This window comes from Phodopus roborovskii, unplaced genomic scaffold (assembly GCF_943737965.1).
Source record: "Phodopus roborovskii unplaced genomic scaffold, PHOROB, whole genome shotgun sequence".
Classification (NCBI taxonomy): Eukaryota; Metazoa; Chordata; class Mammalia; order Rodentia; family Cricetidae; genus Phodopus; species Phodopus roborovskii.
The window spans coordinates 21,613,598-21,638,034 of NW_026126418.1; the positions used below are offsets into that span (position 1 = coordinate 21,613,598).

The 24,437-nt window shown below is 38.4% G+C and overlaps 1 protein-coding gene across 1 annotated transcript in view; it reads right to left on the bottom strand.

Moving 5' to 3' along the window:
* The window catches only part of Fam171b (family with sequence similarity 171 member B), a 54,534-nt gene that overhangs the window by 6,079 nt on the left and 24,018 nt on the right, over nucleotides 1–24,437 (bottom strand). Inside the window, exons 2-5 of the mRNA XM_051184373.1 lie at nucleotides 10,503–10,736; nucleotides 8,518–8,610; nucleotides 5,341–5,499; nucleotides 2,401–2,571 (exon numbers count right to left, since the gene is read on the bottom strand). Of these exons, the coding sequence (XP_051040330.1) occupies nucleotides 2,401–2,571; nucleotides 5,341–5,499; nucleotides 8,518–8,610; nucleotides 10,503–10,736 (657 nt within the window). The remainder of the gene's footprint in view (nucleotides 1–2,400; nucleotides 2,572–5,340; nucleotides 5,500–8,517; nucleotides 8,611–10,502; nucleotides 10,737–24,437) is intronic.

Genomic DNA, 24,437 nt, shown 5'->3' on the forward strand with positions numbered 1-24,437 from the left:
TAGTAAAATGAATTCAGTAAAAACCTAACCTTTGATAAAATTTTATGTACAAATAGCTAACAAAGGTACTTAAAAAGCTTGGTGTGTATTGGTATTTTGGCTTATTATCTACAAAATGTAAAATGGGCTATATTTTTTTATCCTTAGTTCATACACTTGTACATGCTTAAGATATACGGTAGAATTTCACAGATATTCACATGTATTTCTGAATTTCCATTGCCTTTACACACACCAATCACCTTTATAGGATATGAACCTCTGAACCCATCTACTTATCTTGAAACATATCAAAATTTATTTCAGATAATTTACCCCACTATGGAATCCCTCCTGTTTTTGTACCCCTCAGCCTTGCGTTTACTGGAGCATCGTTTACAATAGCCAAGATATGGAACCAATCAAGATGTCTGCCAGTGGATTAATGGGCAAATAAAATATATCTGTGCAATATTAATTCAGTCATACAAAAGTGAATAAATCCAATAATTTTCAACAATGCTGATCAAACAGTTAATAATAAAGTAGAAAAACTTGAGATGATAGAATGGCCCAATCTATCACTTTTAGTTTAAGTTAAATTTAGCATAGCATGTATGATAAATTAATTAAAATTGAAAACAATTTAAATTTGTGTGTGAGTGTGGGGGTGTGTGATGTGTGGGTGCACGTGCCATAATGAACACAGGGAGGTCAAAGGGCAAAGGTAAACTGTAAAATTTCCCATTCTTTCATGTATTCTGTGAGGCAAACTCAAGTTGGCAGGCTAATGTAAACACCCTTACCTTCATCTCATCATCCCTCATTTTAAACCATTTTACTCAAAGGGATATTCAAAAAAGGCCTTTTCCAGGAATAGTGACCAAAACCCAGAACTCAAACAGCACATTCTTCCTTAAAGTAATTTGAAGACACTGAGTCCCAAATCACTTAAATGGCTTGTCTCACTGCTGGTAAGAAGACTAGATCCCAAATCTCATTTGAACTAACCCAAAACTCTCAGTAGTAGATTACCACTATTAGTTGCATGGCTTCCACTAATTGACAGAGCACAGACATATACAGCTTATCTTCCAGAGTGGACATTTGTGTGGATTTGGCCTTACAATCCACCCTTCCATTCTCAGGGGCATCCAATCACAAATCTCTGTTGGCTTTCTTTCCATTCCCTGTCCCCAGATAACATCCACAGGATTCCATACCACATCAACCTGTGAGCTAATCCTATATAAAATGTGTACATTCTACTTGCACAAACTCTATTATACAACACAGTGCATGGAAGGGATTGTGTTGTGGCTACCAACCAAAGCATATCTGTCTTTCCACTAGTCTTCAACCTGGTGAAGTGTACAGTTAGAAGCTATAGCACCAACAACCTTCTGCTGGACATTTCAAAATATCTTAGGAAGGTGCTAACACAGAGGAAATGGGTGAGAAAGGAGATGAAGCAAGTCCTGAAAGACCATCCAGGCTCTGTAGAATTCTCTTTACCAGGCCATGTGACTGGACCCACCACCCTATTTATTTGCTTTTAGAAATTTACACTACTACTTTATGTACATGAGAACAAAAACACAACTAGAGAAAGTGCTTCCCAGTTGCCATCTAGGAAGAAAAAACAGAATGAATAAAATTGGTACCTCGCTTGTGTTATTTATTGCCAAGATATTAGCATAAATTTTTGATGGTGGTAACTAGACTTTCAGATAATCTCAGACTGCCTACTAAAATTTCCTGGGGGAATATTTTTTAATCTTAAATTATGTCTTTCTCAGAATGTTAGAGGAAGACAAGACAATGTGGGTGAATAACATTCAAATTTTTGTTTGTTTTTAAATAATGTACGTGATAGTTAACCTCAGTTGTTGGCTTGATGAGATCTAGAATCACTGTGGGAAATGGGCCTCCTTTGGCATGCCTGTGGAGAATTATCTTGAAGGGCTCAACTGAAAGAGGAAGACAAAGCCACTGTGAGAGACACCTGGCACTGGACTGTGATCCTGAATGGTGTAAAAGGAGAAAGGCAGATGATCAACAGCCACAATCACTCTCCACATCTTGACTGTGGATGCAGAGTGACCAGTTGCCTCAACCCCTCCCCTACTATAGCTTCCCCATGATGCACTATAACCATCATGGTTATAAGTCAAAGTAAATCCTCTCTCTTTTAAGTTGCTTTTGTCAGAATATTCTACTATAGCAATTGGAAAAGCAACCAAGGCAATGTATTAGCATCATTTTTCCTCACAAACACATGTACCAGTGAGGCCAATTATGGTCCTTAATGAAGTGTACAAAATAATAATGTTAGTGAAAACCTAAATATGTCCAAAGCTCTAAGATGAAACATTCAAATATCCAAGAGAAATATATTCTATTTTCTGTTAGCTACCATACCTGTGTTCATATCAAATGTCCAAGCAGGTATTCGATCTCCCATGTTTACATTATTTGTGTGTAGAAGAGGAAGAGATACATGAATAGAGCCATCCACCTTCAATTCTTTTCCTCCAGAATATATTTTCACACATATGGCAGCAAGAGGAGTCAACTCAATGTTTTCCAAACCTAAAAGACAGTAAAATTTATTAATATTTTACTCAAACAGATGTTGCATGTTGTTATGGCTCTAAAATTCATTTTTCTCTATTATTTCATCGTTGTTATCCATCTAATAATACTCTATTGGCTGTACATTAAATGTTTTTAAATATAATTGCAAAATATTTCATAAATAAATGCTAATAATATAACATTGACCAATCAGTATAAGCTTTGGTTAATCTAATTCTCTCAGAGTCATCTGACTTAAGGACACTAGAATCCGACTGAATGTTTTTGAAGACCTAATCCCAGGCTAGTGAAAAAGCTCAGTGGGTAAAGGTACTTGCTGTACATGCCTGATAATGTGAGTTTGATTCCTGCAGCTCAGTAGAAGTTGGAAAGAGAACACTGACTCCCAGAAGTTGTCTTCTGGCCTCCACGCACATGCTGCATTGAGTACACACACTCTATGCCCTAAGTGCAACCCTATCTTTCAGTTTTAAAAAACAAAACACCAGTAAATTCACAGGGTTCTAGAACTGTGCAAATCCAATAGGAGAAAATAATTAAATGGCCAAAGTAGAGCCCAAACCACTGCAACACCTGTAACTAGGTGAACCTGGAGCTGACAGGTCCCCTCAAGTCCCTTTTGGAGACCAGTGTCTTCCCATAAAATGTACCTCATTCAGCCCACACAAGGCATACACAGCCTTATGCTTAATTTTGAAAAGCTCAAAATGTCTCTTAACTTTAAAAAAATAAAAAGTTGTCTATTACAATGAGGTTTTGTTCTCTATAATAAAATGAATTCAGTAAAACCTAAACCTTTGAGCCGGCCATTGGTGGAGTATGCCTTTAATCCCAGCACTGGAAGGCAGAGGCAGATGGATCTCTGTGAGTTCAAGGCCAGCCTGGTCTATAGAGCAGAGAAACCTTGTCTTGAACCCCCACCAAAAAAATCTAAACATTTGATAAAATTTTATGCACAATTAGCTAACAAGCTTACTTAAAAGCTTGGTGTATATTGGTATTTTGGCTTATTAGCTACAAAATGTAAATGTGCTCTTTTAAAAAAATCTAGACCTTTGATGCATGGACGACATCTTAAACTCAGAAAGCACACATGTGACCAGTGGCCCCAAGCTGGACAAAGCAGACAAGTCCCCTTACAAGACCCAATGTATTTAAAGCAAAATTTTGAGAGGAAAGCTCATTGTAACCCTGCCCACGTCTCACGAGCCTTGCCTTGAACACGATCCAATACAGCATGAGCTCCCCTGTGACAGCCAGTGTTGTAGCATTCATGTAAATGCTTTTAGTTTTCATAGCCTCTAACTTACATTAAGAAAAACCTTGTCAGATGTCTTAGACTAACTTCTTCAAGAAGCAGGCTTTGGGATAATTTGAGCAGGAACTGACCAGGGAAGTAGTTCCCGGAAACAACCACCAATGGAGTGGAATCTTAGTATACAAGGAAAGATGCCAACAGGGGACATGTTAGTGAAGGAGTAGCAATGAGATAACTAACTCCAGTACAAGTCCACTAGCCAAAGCCAGGACAAAGGAGCCTTAATGTGTCAACTCTTGTATGCCCCATGTAAGGACAAAACCTGCTTCGTAAACCAGGCAGTACCCTCAGGCTGTGATTGCTGTGTGCAGTAGGAAACAGGCTTGTGACAAAGAGTGGGCTTCGTCTGGCTGCAAAACTGGGAACATCAATTCTATTTATAATTTATAATAAATAATATTTCTATGATACACTCTTTTTACACTCCTTTCTAGATGTACCCAAATGAACCAAAAACATGATGCCACTAAAATATTCAAATTTATTAATTGTCTGAGGTCATTTTAAAAAGTGGAGTTTCAGTTAGATGTATAAAGAATAGCAGAAATGGTGTGGCAAATGTGGTTGTGTTTTTAATTTTGTTTTAAAAGCAAACTTCCATTCACTCCTTAACTTATAAACCATAAGAGCATAACATCAGAGCTGGGGACTATGGGCTAGTTTCTTTCTTAGCTAAGACAGACCAAGTAGAAAGTCAAACTAAAGGGGGGGGGGGAGTCATGTATAGAGAGATGGTTTGGAGCTAAGAGCATTGACTGCTCTTCCAGAGGTCTTGAGTTCAATTCCCAGCAACTACATGGTGGCTCACAACCATCTGTGATGAAATCTGGTGCCCTCTTCTGGTGTACAGGAATGCATGCAGGCAGAACACTGTACAAATAATAAATAAAACCTTAAAAAAAGAGAAAGTCAAACTGGGATACACATTAAAGTTAAAGTTTCTCAGTATATTATTTTGCAAAGTATCACAATTTTTCCTATATTTTGCTTACTTCCTTTGGTTCAAATGAATGAATATGAAAGTACATTTTTATTTTGATTAATTTGGCATAATGTATGCCAAAGACATTGGTATAATTATTCCTTTTTGTTTTGTTTATCTGTTTGTTTGTTTTTGGAGACAGGGTTTCTCTATGTAACAGCCTTGGCTGCCCTAGAACTCTCTTTGTACCCAGGCTGGCCTCAAACTCAGGGAGATCCACCTGCTTCTATCTCCCAAGTATTGGGATTAAAGATGTGGGCTACTCCACTTGGCTTAATTATTCTTTTTTATAAAAAGACATTGCATATAAACAATGATAGATATTTCAAAAGGAACATGTGTTTTGCAAAGCATTAATAAAAATAAAATGTGTAATATTGTATACATAAATAAATGGTATTTGATGGGCTATGTGCTGATATTTTTTAGAAACATGATTACATATTTAAAAAGTAGAAAATACCTGGTTTGTTAAGAGTGATTCCAGTTGTATACAGAAAATTGTCCACCTTTAAAAACTGCTGTAGAACTGTTAGATAGCCAGTCACGTTGCTAATTTGATGGTTGTCAGGAAGTTTGATAAAGGCTTTTGAGAACTGAACACTTGGTTGAGATTTGGCATCTAAACAAAGGAAATCCCATTAACAAATGGACAAACACATGTTTAAAATATTAATGCATATTAAAAACAGCCTCACTGGTCAGGACATTTTCTTCTACAGGATGTAGTTATAATGATTTCTGAGTGTCACTAACACCTCACATAATTCAAAACTAAGAGGCTTCTTTTTTCTATATTTACATAATGAGTACTTTTATTCCTCAATAGTATCAATCTGTGGATCACAAACGAGTCACTGATGCTTATATTGATACATTAAGAAACATGAGTACAAAGCAGAAGTATAAATAAATAATGCAAAGTTCTGAAACATACAAAGGTAACATACAGTATTCACATTACATGTTTCTTTTAGATTACAAAACACCTCCCGACTAGAACTGCATGACTCTGCCCAGAATTTCTTCATGGCTCTTTCAGATCTCACTTTAGGGAACCATAAATTGACCATCCTCAGCCTGCATGGTTCTACAGCAGGAGGTTGATGGTGTGTGTCAGAATGGGCCAAGCCCAATCAAGCGTTTTGTTCATCCTTAGCAATGAGTCTAGCCCCAAGCGCAACTAATGAGGTGTGTGCTGGTGCTCGCCTGGATGCAGAATGGAAGGCTTGTTTTGTCTCCCACAGAGTCCCATCTTGTAACCCAAAATGAGAGTTTGTTTTTGAAAATGGAGGCAGTGTTCACAGGATAGAATTGAGAAATGGAGAGAGGAAAAACTGTTTTTCAGTTATTCCTGCTTGTCCTTCAGATTAAGTCTTGCCTGAAGTTGACCCTGATTTACAAAAGATAAATAGTTCCTTTGGGGTTTTGCTAGTTTAGGGTAGGTTTTTAGCAACTTTCAATAACAGATCTTCAGAACATCCAGCCACATACTGAAATGGGTAGGTTTCTCCATCAGATAGGCACACAGCAATTTTAAAGTTTTCCAAATGTCAGATTCCAGGCATATACATATATTACCTCATTTCAATGGTGTTGAATTGTCTCTCTTCAAATGTTTATCAATTGAGAACTCAGTGACATATTGCTATATCTATAACCAATACAATTTAACAAGCCAAGAATAAATTCCTAAATTAAAATTGTAGGTTATCAGATACATTACCTTTGGCCTTGGACTTTAATAAGATCACCAATAAAGATAGAAGAAATTATTTAAGTTACTAGGATGAAAAAAATGTATAAAATTTTAAAGATTTGTGTGATAAAAGAAGAATAATGTCAGATAATTCTTAAAATCAGTTTCTAGGATTTCTGCATAAAGGGAAAAATAACAACCATAAAACACTGGCATGAAACAGCAGTTATATGTTCATTATTATTTGGTTAATATTTAAGGAAACTGGTATTTTCAGATCACTCAAACTATTATCTAATACATTCTCTTCTAAAATATGAGACTTTCGTCTAGAGAACTACAAGACTGCCGCCAACTAACAATTTGAGCATCCGTGGAATGGCTACCATAAATGCTCTTCCCAGATAGTGAGATCAACAACTAACTTATCCATGGAGCCCTCATCTAATACCTGTTGGAAACAGGAGCAAACACCCATACACAAACACTGAGTCGAACTAGAACCCAGATGCAGATGAAGAGGACAAGACCAGGCTGCAGAAACACATAGAGACAGCTTACCTGAACAAGGAGGAGCTAACGGGCCACCAGACTGATAGCTGGGAAGCCAGCATGGGATTGACTCAGGCCCCCCTGAATATGGATCTCAGCCAGAAGGACTGAGCAGTCTAAGGGACCTCAGACAGTGGAGCCAGGATGTATCCCTGGTGCACAAAAGGACCTTGCGAACACATCCCCCTTGGAGGGATAACTGCCTTAACCTAGAGACAGGAGAGAAGCCCTAGTCCCTACTTCACATGACCTGTCAGATCTACATGACCCCCAACTGGATGGCATTCCCCTACATATGGAATTGGGGTGGGGGGGGAATAGGAGGGGAGAATGGTTAGGGTGCATGTGAGAGGGCAGAGAGGGTAAAAGGGAGGGAGGGAGAAATGTCTGTATCTAGTTTCATTAAAGCCCCAGCAGCATGAAACCAGAACCTCTGTATCCATGTGGCCACACAAAACTTATTATAGTCTGCCACATGCTAGCAAAATGAGTACCCAATGCTCCAACATCTAGAGAAAGAGGGTCTAAAGCCTTACTAAGTCACTCTAAGTGTAATCAAGCTCGAGTTCAAGTTCTAATGAGTACTATTAAGTGTTCCTAATTAGTACTTCAGAGATGCATAGATTAGCTTCTAAATGTGAATTTTCACAAACAATTCTGTAGGCCATGCCTCTCTTGACTGAGTCATTCATGAAGATTTCTGACTTTTTAGTCATTTCCATTATATTAGCACTGAACATTAACTGACCAATACAAATTGAACAAATAGTTGTAATTCGTGAAGGCATTATGTAATAGTATCAAAAGAAAAACAGAATGTCTAGTTTTCTCCCAAGGATCAATTAAGGGTCACTTGGAGGTAAATAAAGGGTCAAAGTATTATCTTCATAGTTGGTTAAAGCAGGGAAGAAACCCGCCTGAGCCAACACCCCCAAATGAGACGTTTTGCCCTCTTTTTACAAGTAGCAAGTTCCACCAGTGAAGGCTGCCTAGAAGATGGGAACTCCCCAGTCATAGGCCTCTCCTGAATTAGCAGCCAGACTCACACTGAAGGTACAGGAAGAAACAGTAAGTTAGGGAGCCCAGAGGTCTGGGATACATATCTGTCCTTGTCACAGTTTCACCAACCATAAAAGTCCCAATGAGAGAGGAGGCAGTGAAGACAGAGCAATTTCTCCTATTTCCTCACATTGTAGATTCCCATGTGCAGTGGATCCTGAAAATAATTATTTTAATACCTCAAAATATAGTTTATAGTAAGATAGAAACTAGTACAGATCAACTTACCATCAATACTCAACTTGGACTTTGCCAAGTTATAATCAACCCTGATTCTTTTATAAAATAATCACTCTAAGAACTTCCTTACTAAAAATGTAGTAGACTTACCAGCTAATTTTCCAGTAATCAAAACAGTGTCTTCGAAGAGCCATATATTTGCTTGGCTTTGTGGGAACAGTGAAAGTGTAACTGAAGAATAAACTGTGAAATAGGATAACACAATCAAAATTTTTAACATAGGGGAAACTGAGGCAGAGTATGCCTCAAAAGCTTCTTGATATACCCAAAGGACTCTTCATCCTACTACAATGCTCATCCATGTTCATTGTGGCTCTTTTCATAATAGCCAGAAATTGGGAATAGCTTAGATGTACATCACCTGATGAATGGATAATAAAAACGTGGTACATTTACATATTCACGGAATAATGGAATAGCATTCAGCTGTTAAGGAACATAGAATTTGCAGGTTAATTGATGGAGGGAGCCAGAAAGGATCATCCCGATTATGGTAACCCAGAGCCAAAAAAGACAAATATCGTATGCTTTCTCATATATAAGGATGTTAGCTTTAAAGCTTTAGATATGTGTATGTTTCAGTCAAAACAATCACAGAGACAAGATACCTAGTAGGAGCCCAAGGCAGAGGATGGGTCCTTCCAAGGAAAGGGAAATAGAGTGTCATTATAAAGAAATAACGCAGAAACTAGAATAAGAGGATTAAATGGAAAGGGGTAGGAGAGCAGAGTAAAGCAGGGAACACAGGAAGGGACATTAACACTAAAGGTCATTTCAAAGACATATGGATAGCTTCTACTGTACAAATATACAAATTTGAAAGAAATTTAAATTAAATCATCATATAATGGGGAAGGCAATGCCCTACATAGACATCTCATGCCACTAAGTAAATCCTTCAGTTCCGGGTATGGATTACATCTTGTTGAGTCATTGGACAAAGAGGTCCCATAGATCCCCACCATCAAACATCACAGACAATTACCAAGATTACTGGTTACCCTCATGTCCTAATGGTAAAGACCCTATTGCTGAAGACATCCCATACTTACATCATTGAACATGCAAAAACTGAGTGATGACCAACCAGAAGCTCTACCCCTACTATCATCCACGGTGCTGGAAACTACTCTACACACCACCAGAGGAGATGAGTAATCATCAACATCACCCATCTATAAACCCTGAGACCTACAACAGCAATTTTTCTGGAAGATAACAGGTATAATAGTGCCATAAATATTATGGGACTAGCCAACCACTTTATTGAACTTAAGACTTACTCCATGAGATGGAACCCAAACCTGACATTGCTAAAGTGACCAAGAACTTGAGACTAAATAGGTCATGGGTTCTAAGAGACACTTAGTATGATCATTAATGCTAATGAAGCATGGCAATAAAATGACTGCTAATGATACACTGCTATAACCATAAATCAGTGTCTCATTCAACCCTCATCAGAGAGGTTTCTTTATAGGAAAGGATAATTATCACAGGAACCCACAACTAGGCAATGCACAGCCTCCATGGAAGATAAAGTACCTTCATGATTGCTGTGATCCTACTAAAAAAAAAAAAAAAAAGCTGTAGTATAAAATGTGGAGCTTTTGGAGTAATTAAGAGAGCAGAGGCTTTCATCAATGGAATTAAACTGCCTTAAAAAAAAATAGCACTAAAGACTCTTTCTTCCATGTGAGAACAAAGTAAGAAGTTGGTATCTATAAAATGGAAAGTAGCTACATAAATCAGAAAGCAAGCCTTCACCAGACAGTAAACCCATTGCTATTTCAATCTTGGTCTTGGTCCTCACCTCCAGAAGTGTTAAATATCTCTGTTGTTTACAAGCTACCTAGTTTGTGGTGTTTTGTTTTATTCCAAACAGACAAAGACTGTTTGGTACAAATCTTCCTTTCCTTAAAAACATTATATTATATTATATTATATTATATTATATTATATTATATTATATGGCATTCTTGGAGGCATTCTCATTTTCAGCTCAACAGATTCTCCTCCAACAGAGGGGGAAGTCATGTACATTTGTGAGTGAAAAATACCACTGAGGTACTTACTTGGCATCCTTCCAGTTTTCCAAGGCAGAGGTGTCAAGACGTAGCCATCTTTGTAAGCAATGATGGTTAAGCTGAGTCCTAATTGGTAGGGTACTTTTATCAATACTGCTCCATTGTTTCTAGTTACCATAGAATTTGTCTTCGTGTAGTTAACAAATACCTCCACAACTGCTTGACTCAGGTACTGGCGACTGATGATGTCATTCACCTGGACTTTTAGCATAAATACAGACACTGGAAGAAAAAAATAAAGCCAGAAACTGAATCAGGTCAAACCCTACAATGTACAGCATTGCATGTTAAAATGTCATTCAATACTTATGAATAACAAGATCATGTTATTTATTTTTTTAATTCAGGAGGTACATATGGCTATACAAAAGGTAAAAAAAAAATTCCAACCAATTCAATATGCTTTGTAAAACAAAATAAATTAGAATATTGATCATTGATAGGGCAAATATTATTGTAATTTTGTCATTTAAAAGGAAAGCAGTGAACTGCTCTTAAGGAAAATACATTTTCACTTTGCCTTCAACTTACAGAATTTTAACACTAACTGAGTACACCCATTCATAGCAATCTCCTTCATTTTCTGATGGCTACAAGGCAGGGAATGTGTTGCCGTTTCAACTACATGAAATATCACACAGAAACCTTTCTCCAAAATCTTTTTTTAAAAAAACAAAAAACAAAAAAACAGTCTTCCTTGTTCCTTGCCCACATAAGATGTCATACTAATCTAAAGTGAAGACAATGAGAATTAAAGCCAGCTCTACTGGTCTTATTTCACATGTGCAGACACTGATTGCATGTATGTTCACTAGGATTTATCCCTGGGGATTTCTGGCAAAAACAAAGAACATGCACTATGGAGATGCCTTTGGGAGGAAGTACCACAGCACCCTGTAAGTGGGCTCTGGAGTGAGCTAACATCCACGCTGCTACTCCTTAGACATATGACCACAGGTCTGTCACCCTTACGTCCAAATGCTTGTCTGGAACACTGGGAAAATGGTCATTGCTTCAGGAAACAAAATGAAGTTAGTATAAATATGTTTGGTTGTTAACATAATTATTAGTAGTAACTTTTTTCTAAAGTTGGAAAACCATTAGGGACTGATGATGTTATGCTTCATGTTGGCTAAGCCACAGTGCTGCTCACAAATCACTATCAGACCTGTTTCTTCCAACTTTTTTAACCACACCCAAATTCGTTTTAGATCATTTTAAGTGTAAATAGAACTAATTATCACTCCACCCTTGGAAAGATATATTTCAGCGACTGGAAAACAAAATAGTTCTGATCTGCTCCTAAAGATGAGGTTAAATGTCACATGACTGTATCTCAAAGAATATATCATTGTAATTATTATTGAGAACTTTGATTCTTAATATCAACTAAAGAAAAAAGAAAAAAAAAAAACCATGCCCCTGACTCTGTGTGTGCATGCATACACATACACATACACCCCAAGTCATGGCTTCAAACTTTTAAAAAAAATATTTTTTATAATATGATTATATTATTTCTCCTTTCCCTTTCTACCCTTTAAACCTTCAGATACACCCTTCCTCTCTTTCAACTTCATGACCCTTTTTTCATCAATTGTAGTTACACACACACACACACACACACACACACACACACACACGTATGTGGTATGTGTGTGTATTCCTAAGTACAACCCACTCTGCCTGTATAATATTACTTGTATATGTTTTCAGGGATGACCATTTGGTATTAAATAACCAATCAGTGTGCCTTTCCCTGGGGAAGACTAATCCCTCCCACTTGCAGAACTTTTTAGTTGTCTGTAGTTTTTTGAAGTTTGAGGCCCTCTGGGCTGACGCCTTCCAGCTTAATTGTAATGTACCTGGCACAATGGATTCCTATACTAAATGTACTTCAATGGATCCAGCTAATACAAAAAAAAAAAAAAAAAAATCTAAGTATCTAAGTGGAGGAGTGGAAGGGGCCAGCAGCTGCTACTCAGTCAGTCATCTCAACCACTGAGGTCAAACCTCCATATCTTAAGAGGAAATGAAGACTGAAGACTCAGAGGCTCACAGCCCTAGAATTGAACCATCCTAGAAAACCTATGAACCCTAAGTCATGTGATTTCAGCACTGCCCCCAAGTCTGCTTTTAGATTATGAGCATCTTCATAATCCCTCCTATGAGCTTCTTGCATTTATTATAACCAGAGGTTGTGCTGCTTGTTTCTGAAACACAAACCTTAAATGCTATAGGGGACAACTATAATATATGTGCTTAGTTGATAGGCCTTATACACTCTATTTTGTTTAAGAGAAAGTAAAGGAAGAAAGAAAAAAAGGAGAGAGAGAAAAAGTTGAAAAATTGAATCAAGACCTGGGTAAAACCAAAAGTTAAACAAATTTTCTATTTAAATTTTATAAAGTACTTGTAGCAATATACAAATGTACTTAATTCCTTCCAGACTGTACTAAGAAATAAGACCTAAAAAAAGAGTTTCACTAATTCATGTGCTTCAAATATCAGTTTCAAAATAAATCTCAGAGCTTTTTGATAAAACAAAACAAAAAACAACAGGGGGTGGATAAGCCCCTAAAGGAAATTTATAAGATAACTGAAAATCCCATTTGCTCTAAGCTTATGAAAGAACACAGAACAAAATAAAGAAGACTGGCTACAGATCACCCAAAGTTGGGCTCAATTGCTAAAATGATTGCAAACAATTCCTACCCCAGAATATGCTACAAATTTGATCAGAAAATATACTTAGGGGAAAAAAGATTATCAACACTACAGTGTCATTCCCTAGTGACATCCCTGTAGCAACACTTTCAATCGCCTAATAAGCATAGGGCATAAGGAGGCCTGGTCCTAGTCCAACTAGGAAAAAGACTAACCATCTTTGCCCTTGTAGTTGTTTCCTCCCTGACTCCAGCTAATGAAGCTGGCATCCTAAAATACCGGTCTCTCACTCTCTCTCTCTCTCTCTCTCTCTCTCTCTCTCTCTCTCTCTCTCTCTCTCTCTCTCTCTCTCTCTCTCTCACACGCACACACACACACACACAACACACACAAGGGGTTCATTACTGGAACTACATGTTATCCTATTCAACAAACTTACAAGATACCTCCTAATGTTAAGGCAAAGAAAAAATGAAGCCAGTAAGTTCCTCTGATACCACCTCCCATGTTCTTTGTCTCACATTATCCCTTAGCGGTGACCCTCATCACATGCACTGGCTTATTTCCTTCCCAACAATCCTTAGGGGCAAACACTTGTTATCTCTGGGCCTCTTTCCCCAATCCTTGAACATGGTTTGTCTCTCACCCAGTGTAAGCGACAGCAAAAGTATTTTGAAAAGAAAAAGGAACAAAACATCGGCTGAACAATTTAAAGTCTGGTCAAATCAATTTAAAAGGCACAACTGCCTACTCGCTCTTCTCTACAGAGACATAAGCAGGCAAATGCAAGTGCGGCATTCCCAGTAAGCCAAGACCTCGTGGAAACACTTACATTGATAGAAATGAGTTAATAATTAAGACAGAGCTAGTCAATAAGAAGCTCTAGCCATTGGCCAACATCTTTATAATTAATAGAGTCTTTGTGTGTTATTTTGGGACTGATTTGGCACTGGGACCAGACTGGTGGGAAAGTGCTCATAACAAAATGTCGCCTGCAATGTAGGTACTAAGAACTTCCACTTAAAACTTGACAAAAGTTTTTAAAGGGATTTTAGAAACAAAAGAACAAAGACAAGCAAGGCTTCTTGGTAGCAGCATTTTTCTCGGGTGGGCTCTGTTTTGCTACAGACAAGCAGAGACTTGCGCAGCTCCTTAAAGAGAGGTTTCCTAACTTGGCAAAAGCAAAAAACAATTCAATGGTGTGTATGAGCTGCTGGCAGTAGCAGTGACCACATCTCCAAGCTGGCAGCATGCTGCTTGATGACAGCATAGAACAAGGCAGTAAGCACACCTCTCAGTGCTGGCAGTAAATGTGCCCCTGCCATATTGGAAATTTAGTGGCCAAAACAGCCGCCGCTTTAATTTTAGCAATGCTGTTTAGAAAAAAATTAAAGACAGATTCAGATGAATTAAAACCTAAAAGGTTTTTACAGTGTGTTTAAAAATATACATATGATTGGGAGAGCAAAAGAAACAAGATAAAGTGGTTTAGAAAGAAAGAGAGAGAGAAAGGAAGAAAGGAAGGAAAGAAGGAAGGAAGGAAGGAAGGAAAGAAGGAAGGAAGGAAGGAAGGAAGAAAGGAAGGAAGGAAGGAAGGGAAGGAAGGAAGGGAAGGGAAGGGAAGGGAAGGAAGTACTGAGTGAGGGAGGTGTCACGGGCCTTTAATCCCAGCACTTGGGAGGCAGAGGCAAGCAGATCTCTGTGTACAGAGTGAGTTAAAGGGCAGCCAAAGTTACACAGAGAAACCCTGTCTCAAAAAAGAAAAAAAAAATTAAAATAAAATAAAGTAATAAAAAGGTCATGTAAACATGGAAAATGCACAGAGTCTGGATACTGTATGCTATTGTGTTGTCTTTGAATTGTTTGACTGCTGAGGAAATAGCAACAACTGTTGAAAGAAATGCTACTGGATTGATCCAATTTTTTATATATTTTAAAAATGCCTTGGCTTCGAAATTTAAGTATAAGGATATGTTACTTTGTAAAAGAGATTTTATTTATGTTTCCACAGAAAATGAAAAGCTGTGGATTCCTTCCAGACTAATATGGTTTGATGAAGCAAGACCCCCTGAAGCAGTGTCCCAGGTGATCCAACATTCAAAACAGCTGGGACAAGGCAGCCTTGCAGACCACTACAGCTAGGATTTCTGTGTCTTCTTAGGATCCCCATGGTATGTACAGCATACACAACCAGCAGAAAGCAGTTTGGAGAAAACGATGCCCATATTTCCCAATATTGTGTATAAATGTTTGTTTTCATTTAAATGGGTTGGGTATAAATGGTTAATGATCACAGTCAATCTCTTTTTAAAGGAAAAAAGGGGAATAGGATATAGAAATGAATATTTTGCATTGGTATGGATTTTCATTTATTGATACAAATTTAAGGTCAATTTTGTGATATGTATATTTCTCTTTTTATGTGTTTGTACAGCTCATTTTAAAAATGTAATGTATAATTAAGTACAAATTATAGATAGTCCTATAATTATAGTCAAAACTTATAGTTAGGTTTTCTAGATATACAGAGAAGTATTTGAGGTGGATAGATATTCTTCGAACCTTGGAAAGACCTACAGAATATGGAATTTAAAATGGTTTAGAGATTTTCTTGACAGTGTTACATGACTGTTCCTAGAAACGCTGCCTGTATCAGAAAGGAAAATGAACATGAAGAAAGTCATTATGGAGTTTACTTCCAATATGACAAGACTAGCCATTTGGGCACTAGACTGTTTGACTTTATGCTATATAAACTGGACATGCAGGGCCCACAGGAAAGTGACTGCTGATACAAGATGGACATGCTACAGGGTTCCTTCTTCAAGGAAGAGTCTGCCAGACATTCTACAGGACACAGAGAAAAGTGACTGACAAACTGCCAACACAGGCGGATAATTTAAAGTTTCCTGCTTTGCTGAGGAGTCTAGTCTGTCAGACACACTGTGGCCTATGGGCCAAAGATGAAACATTACAGAAAAACTTCAGATGACAGGCCAGGCAGTGAGTTGTCTCTGTCAATTCTAGAGTTTATATATTATCCTTCTGTGGTCTTTGATGGAGTTGAAGACAGATATTTATGGTTATAGTTTTCCTTAGTTAGGATTAAAGGTAAGTTACATATAAAACTTTAGAATCACAAAGATGGGACAGATGATAGAATATTTTAATTCTTGATGTTAATGAACTAAATATTGTAATTATAGTTCTTGCTTAACAATTTTTGTTATATGTAATTTTACTATGTTAAAGTTAAAACCCCTTTTTTCCCCTTTTTTATTTAAATTTGAAAAACATTGTTTTACATGTCAATCCCAGTTTCCCTAACCCTCCCATCCTATCCTATCACCCCCACCAAACCCCAGCTCATCCCCTTTCTGCTCCCCAGGGAGGGTGAGGCCTTCCATGGGAAGTCTTCAAAATCTGTCATATCATTTGGGGCAGGGCCTAGGCCTTCCCCCAAGTGTCTCGGCTGAAAAAATAACCCTCTATGTGGGATGGGCTCCCAAAGTCCATTCGTATATTAGGGCTAAATACTGATCCATTACTAGAGGCCCCATAGACTGCCCAGAAAACCCTTCTTTTTATTTAGACAGAAAAGAGGAGATGATGGGGAATATTCTTCCGTATATACGTTTGTCATATTGGTTGGTGAATAAAACACTGATTGGCCAGGCAGGAAGTGACGTAGCTGGGCAGAATCAAAAGACAAACAGAAAATCGCTCTCTTCTCTGCAAAGATGTAGCAGGCAAAGGAGATGCAAGTCCAGCATTCCTAGTAAGCCAGGACCATGTGGAAATAATTAGATTGATAGAAATGAGTTAATAGTTAAGTCAAAGCTTGTCAATAAGAAACCATAGCCAATGGCCAACAGTTTCATAATTTAAAAAAAAAAAAAAAAGAATTGCCTACTCATGACTTGAAGAGAATGCTCTGACTTCTATGGGACAGCCGATGAAGCAGACAGCATTGGCAGCCAGAAGCACTACTGCACTCCCCTTCCCCACTCCCTCTACGAACAGAGACACCTCGCCATTACATGAAGCAAATACCATGATTAAATACATATAATTTTCAACCAGCAATGCAATTGTCACCATGATCTACCTACTTTTTTCCCATTGTTTAGTCAGCTTTCTGTGAGCATATTATTTTCTCTGTCACTTAATTATAATCATTATTTCACGGTCACATAATCTTCTTTTCAATATGTCACCATTGGTTTAAAAATGGTCCAATAACAAATGACTTCAACTGCACTAAGAAACATATAATTTAAATGCTGGGGAAAAAAACTAAAATAAAACACACATTGATGAGCTAGGTTCTGCGATTAATGATTAGCACATATTACATGTATTAAGTAGTGTGAACCACCAAACTTCAACGAATATTAAATCAGCATAAATAAATGTTCTTTTAAGAGGACAGTTTCCTATTCCATAGTGTGGGTAAGTCAAGTTCCGAAAAGGATTTTTAAAAATACTTATAGGTATATAGTTGGGTGACACCAGCATATTGACGTGGGATGGGTAGAAAAATTACATGCCTACTTCTTCCCGAGAGAATCTGGCAACATCTCATTGTGTTGCATCCAATATGTAGGTTACAACTGTGCAAAGACAACACCACCAAAGGCCCAGATTTCTCTGCTGTAAAAACCAGCCTACATTTTCCCCAGTAGGCTGGAAACAACTACAATCATTTCATTTACTAGACTGCAATGTCTTCCTAGAAATATAATGTTGTAATAGAAGCCTTTGTAAACTGAGCAGTACCCACTTTAAGGAAATAAATCCAAAAGACTTTAGGAGAGTATGCAATCCTCAGTGAAAAATAGGCAGCAACGAAGAGCATAGAAATATAGTTTTAAAGATGTTTGTTATGAATGCAGACAAATGTTCACTGCTATGAATTCATTCAGGGAATGCTCAGTAACTGCCGATTTCAGATCACATCAGCACTGGAGTAGTGTTGGGGATAAACACATTAATAGAGCCTTGGGGAAGGTTAGCTGGAGGGAAAACAGGAGGGGGCAGGGATACTGCACAATTCGTGATAATAGTAGAAGTAAAAGCAATACTGAAACAGACAAAAGCACTTTCTGTAATACCTAATGTAATGTTCAGTGAAATCAATCAGAAGTTACTTCAGAGCTAAATATGCCAATATGCTAAAAAAAAAATAATTCCTATCAAAAGCCAAGATATAGATTCAATATCTACTTTGGAATCAGTTCACACTAGTATTTTAAACAAGGGACATTTTGACATTTTGAGTGTAGAGACGCTAGAAAGCCTGGCCAAACATCTGGTTTTCTCTATGATCTGACCATTTTGTCCCTTCTTAAGGAGCAGTCATAGTAAGAACTCTGAAGATGCCACATTTCTGCTTCTGACCCAACTCAATCTTTAGTGGGGACATTGAGAGGCCTCATTTGCTCTCCATATACTACTTTATACATTTAACATTCAGTCACAGATATGTCTTAATTTATATCTGGGCATACAGCTATCTTAAGCTATAGACAGAAAACATCTGGTTTTAATTTAGATGTGTATGTATTTATAGCTTTGAGGAGATATCCCAGACTTGGTTTCATTAAAGAGGATATCGATTCCCAGCTCAAGGCTAGCATCCAAAATCCTCTGGCATCTGCCACTACTTTCCTATGCAACCTATTTCCCTCTAATTCCACTCTTCAATCCTGTTCTGGCAAACCACAGCCTGCACACCAACTCTGACCCAGTGACTGATTTTATACAAACATTTTCTTGTAACACAGTCAAGCTCATTCATCTATGACTCTATGCCTACTTTTCCTACCCTGGCAAAGTTGACAGTTCTATCAGTGACCATATGGCCTACAAAGACTAGGGTCTGCAAAGAGTTACATATCGTCTATCAAATATTTTACCAAAAAATGTTTGCAGAATACTTCTCTGTTTTTATACATAAATGGATCACTAGTCACTATGATATAATTATTCATTTCCTTGTTCCATCTCAAATACGCACCATCCTTGCTAGTTTTATGTCAACTTGACACAAGCTGAGTCATTGGAGAGGAGGGAACCTTAACTGACAAAACACCTCCAAAATAAAGACAAGCCTGCAGGAATTTTCTTAATGATTGATGGGGGATGGTCCAGTCCATTGTTGGTGGGGCTACCTTGAGCTGATGGTCCTGGGTTCGATAAGAAAGCAGGCTGCTCTTCAAGAGGACTTGGGTTCAATTTCCAGCACCCACATGGCAGCTCACAAGTGTCTGTAACTCCAGTTCCAGGAGTTTCAACACCCTCACACAGACAAACATGCAGGTGAAATACCAATATACATAATTAATTAGAAGAAAGAAAGGAAGGAAGGAAGAAAGAAAGAAAAAAGAAAGCAGGCAGTCTGGCCAAACATGGTGGTGCATGCCTTTAATCACAGCAATAGGGAGGCAGAGGCAGGTCCATCTCTGTGAGTTCAAGGTCAGCCTGGTCTACAGAGCTAATTCTAGGACAGCAGGAGCTGTTATATAGAGAAATCATATCTCGGAAAACAAGTCATAGAAAACAAGCCAATGAGCAACACACCTCCGTGGCCTCTGCATCAGCTCCTGCCTCCAGGTTCCTGCCCAGTTTGAGTTCCTGTCCAGACTTCCTTCAATGATAAATAGTGATGTGGAAGCATGAGTCAAATAAACCCTTTCCTCCTCAAGTTGCCTTTTATCACAGCAATAGTAACCTTAACTAAGACAAGCAACTTTTATAAGACCTCTGCTATGCAAATCTCAACACACTCTTTGGCTTAAATCAAACTTTCCCTTTTCAAGTATATATCTCTTTTCCGTGACATCTAAATTCTATTCTGACAGGTCCTAGAGCACATGTATCTGCTGGTGTTTGTTTGGCTTTCCTACAGGTCAGTGTTCTCAATCTACAAAGCTAGGCGTCTTAAGTCTTGATAGCCAACAATTTCCTGCTTAGCCTCATGTTCTTATGGGGCTTGATAAGGGTTGCCATGTGGTTGGAAAAGGATGGAGCAAGGAAGGGACAAATGAGGAAAAGAGAGTTGTAGAACAAAGTCGAGAATGGAGAAGATCAAACTTGGCCAAGAAGCAGATAGCTTTCTTGAAATCGCTGCCTGATTCTAATTCAGTACTAAGCACAAAGTTTTGAGCCTAATCCCACAGTTGCCAGTGAAGAATACATTGCTACAATAATAACAATAAACATTAAGAGTCCTTTTGTTTGGGAAGCTAAGATGATGTTGCATGAAAATATTTAACCTGGAAAGTTCATTACAGAATGCATAAGGGCAGAGCTTCCAAAATGTAAGACTCTGTGTCACAGATAAGATCAAACCTTTCCTTATCACAGTTACAAACAAGCACCAAGAGGGTGATTTTTGCAAGCCTTTCTTCCAGGATGTGAGTTCTGTTTCCCTATTTAATTGAAACAAGAGTTGAAGGCTTAGAAAGGAGCCAAGGACAGCAAAGGAGCTGAGGAAAAGAAAGAACATATAATTATGCACTCTGTAAGGGAGAGTGGAGAGGGCTTACCCAGCTTAATCTTTGCAGCATTTCAAACAAACACACTAAACCGCCTTCTTTTAAAGGCACTAAATAGCACTGAATTAAAAAGAACTCAGTAAAATAGAAAAGCCACTTTTCATTGCTTAAGCCCCAGAATTGGATGCAAAAGTATTATTGGCTGTGAAGAGGAAAAGGAAGGAAAGGGGGGGGGGGTAAGGGGAGAAGAGAGAAGGGTAGAGAGGAAAGTGGGGGGAAGAAAGGAAGAGAAAGAAAAAGAAAATACTGCTTATCTTGGAAACAAATTCATTTGCAATAAACTGTAAACTAGAGTTTATTACAGAGAAAATGTCAACCCTAAGACTTTAAAGAGATACCCAATGACACAGTCTTCAAAGGTTTAAAAAATGTTACAGAACAAATAAAATCCTGGCTGTTCCCAGCAGGACTAAAAGGTTAAAGTGTGATTCACCAAAGCTAACAAAATAGATCACACAAAGAGTCTTTATGATTCAAGAACAAGAAACTCAGTTGGGGAGGAAATGAGAGCCCCTAAGCTATTAGGATTTACTCCTTCTACCCACAGAGCCCCTTTCCTTGGTGGAGATGAATTAGCTTTACCCAAGTTTCTGAACACAATACCCAAGCTCACTCCAAGGCATTTATCATCCTAGCTTTTTTTTTTTTTTTTTTTTTCTTTTGTCTCATTTTTTTATACTGCCTGTCTTAGTTAAGGTTTTTATTGTTGTGAGAGACACAACCATGGCGACTCATAAATGAAAACATTTAATTGGGGTGGTTTGCTTATAGTTTCAGAGATTCAGTCCATCATCATGTGGAGAGCATGGCAGCATGAGAGTCCTACATTTTGCAGGCAATGGGAAGTCAACTGAGACAGTGGGCTGTATCCTGAGCATAGGGAACCTCCTAGTCCACCCCCCAGTGACACACTTCCTCCAACAAGGCCATTCCAACTCCAAAAAAGCCACACCTCCTAAAAGTGCCGCTCCCCATGAGATTACAGAAATTGTAGGGGCCAATAACATTCACACTACCACACTGCCTTAGAATCACTCACAAAATCACTCCCTTCCTCAAAAATACATGTAATACAGGCTTACTGTGTAGGATATCTATGAAGATGTGTGGTTTAGAGAACCTACATCCCACTGGGAACACGCTACTAATTTAAGGGTTTAAAAACCATTGGTTGGGGCTGCCATGGAAGAACTGGGCATCCTGCTCAGAGTGAGGTTAGGAGGAATCTCTTGTGTAGAGGCTAACCCAGAAGTGAGTGTTAAAGATGTATCTGAAGAACATATTTTATCCCCCAGAAAGCTGTGTATACTTCAAGACCCAGCTCAGACATCAGTGTACTAAGACATTCTCCAGGATATGTGAGGATTCTGGAGGGAGCAATTTTGTCCACATTTGCACAGATAGAGTGTGACTGAAGCTGAGTTATCACCTAAGACCTGGGCCAGATTTGTTGTCAGAGACAAAGAAAGGAAGTGAAGCTTTGCTGAAGTTAACAAAAAGTTTTAAAGGACTGAGAAAAAGAAATCAATAAATAGATATGAAGAACCTAAGAAAATAGAAATAAGTGCACTAAACGAACAAAAATGAAAATAAGTACAGATAGTCTTTAATAGAGAGACGATGGAACACAGCGCTCACTTGGCATGCATGTGCTGACTTCATCAAGAATGTCTTTGTCTGATGGCATGTCCTGCTGCTCCTCTTCTCCAGAGAACCCCTCCCCATCTTAATCCTTACTCATTCCTAGCACACTGAAGCCTCCTTACTTCTTGAACACACTATACATGCTCATGCCTCCCAGATACCCAAGTGAGTGTGCCATAAACTCATTAAAAACTTAATTCATGACCCAATCCACTTCAAGTTTGGTGACTCACCAAAATGACTCTCAAAGATAACTGACAGGTTATACCCAATTACTACAGAGGATAATGAAAATCAAAAGGAAAATTATACCCATGGCACAATCCATGCCTGTGCACAGGCCTGTGCCTTCTGGGGCTGTCTCTAGTGGTGAGCTACAGAGAAAAATGTGTTATCTCTATGCAGGAAAGGCCTATCAAGCCTTAAGACCCAAGGCTATCACAGAGACACTGGTTACATGAATATACCCCCATTAAGTGACAAGTCAGCATAGCTAACCACAGTACCCCAGTATAAATACTAGCTACACATCAGAAACTTACTAACACTTCTGGGAAGTCTTTACAAGCTGGAATTACAGCTTCTGATACACAAGGAATCATTACCAATCAGGAACAAAGGAACATTTTAAGGGCCACTCTCCAGAAGCTGACCAAGAGCAATTAGGAATCCAAGACACACTACACACAAACATTAAGCAACCTGACTTAATATCTTAACACTCTTTCAAACCCTGGTTTTTCAATTTTTTTTCTTTCTGTAATATTTTCTTTCTTGTGGGTATACATACATGTGTTTGTGAAAGCTGTGGCATATACATGTGATATGTTCATGTGTGCACATGTGTAGAGGCCAGAAATCAATGTTGGGAAGCTTCCTCTATCACTCTCCATCTTATTTTTTAAGACAGGGTGTCTCACTGAACCTGGAGCTTATCAATCCAGTTAGACTAACTGACCAACAAGCTCCTGGGAACATCCTGTCTCAGCCTCCCCCAGCACTGGAATTGCAGTACCTGCCACCAAGCCCAACTTTGTACAAAGATGGGAAGCATGCTCAGATTCTCATGCTTATGTACTGTACCAACTGAGCCAAGTCCCTAGCCTCTAATCGTTTCTACTCTACCTTCTTGAGGTGCATGCAATTTACTGCTTGTGTTCATTTTTCTCTCTCTAACTAGAATTCCAGCCTTTTGAAATTATGGCCTTTTCATTTTATTTATAGCAATATCTTCAAATATTAATAGTTGTTCTTTAATAAAGGGCTGGATTAATGAATGGACTCCTTTTATGGTACCACAAGGTAGGAGCACTCAGAACCCATTAGTGATCTCAAAGAATGATACAAAGGAAATAGATAAGACTCAAGCCAAAAAGAAAGAAAGGAAGGAAGGAAGGAAGGAAGAAAGAAAGAAAGAAAGCAAAAGAAAAAAGAAGAAAATGGAGCAAGGAGAGAATGCAATTGTTTAAGTTTCGTACGTACAATTTTTTTTTTTCAAGACAGGGTTTCTGTGTGGCTTTGGCTGTCCTGGAACTCACTTTGTAAACCAGGCTGGCCTCAAACTCACTGAGATCTGCCTGCCTCTGCCTCTGCCTCCCGAATGCTGGGATTAAAGGCTTGCACCACCACTAACTGACAATTTTCTGATTCTTTACAGCTCCCTTCAGCAACCTCTTCCACACAGACACTGCTTCTTACACTGTCCAAAGGACTTCAAATTACAAGAAAAAGCAACCAACGCTTTTCCTTAGACACAAACATGGCTTCTTTTCCAGCTTCAGCCTCCAACCTTGCAGAGTCGATGTGGATATCTAGAAAGAACCGTTGCTGTTCTACGAAGCTGCTAAGGAGGCGATAATAACTGTCTAGAAAGATGTTCACATGCCCACACACTCAGAACTGGCAGACAAGAATATGCCCAATCTTCATGGACAAAGGCCATGCCGTCTCTCAAGTCCTGAGGCTATGTGAAGAAACAGTGATCCTGGAGATAATTCTGTGGATGCTTTACCAGCAAGGGTCTCCAGCATTTCCACAATTACCTTCAGCAGCT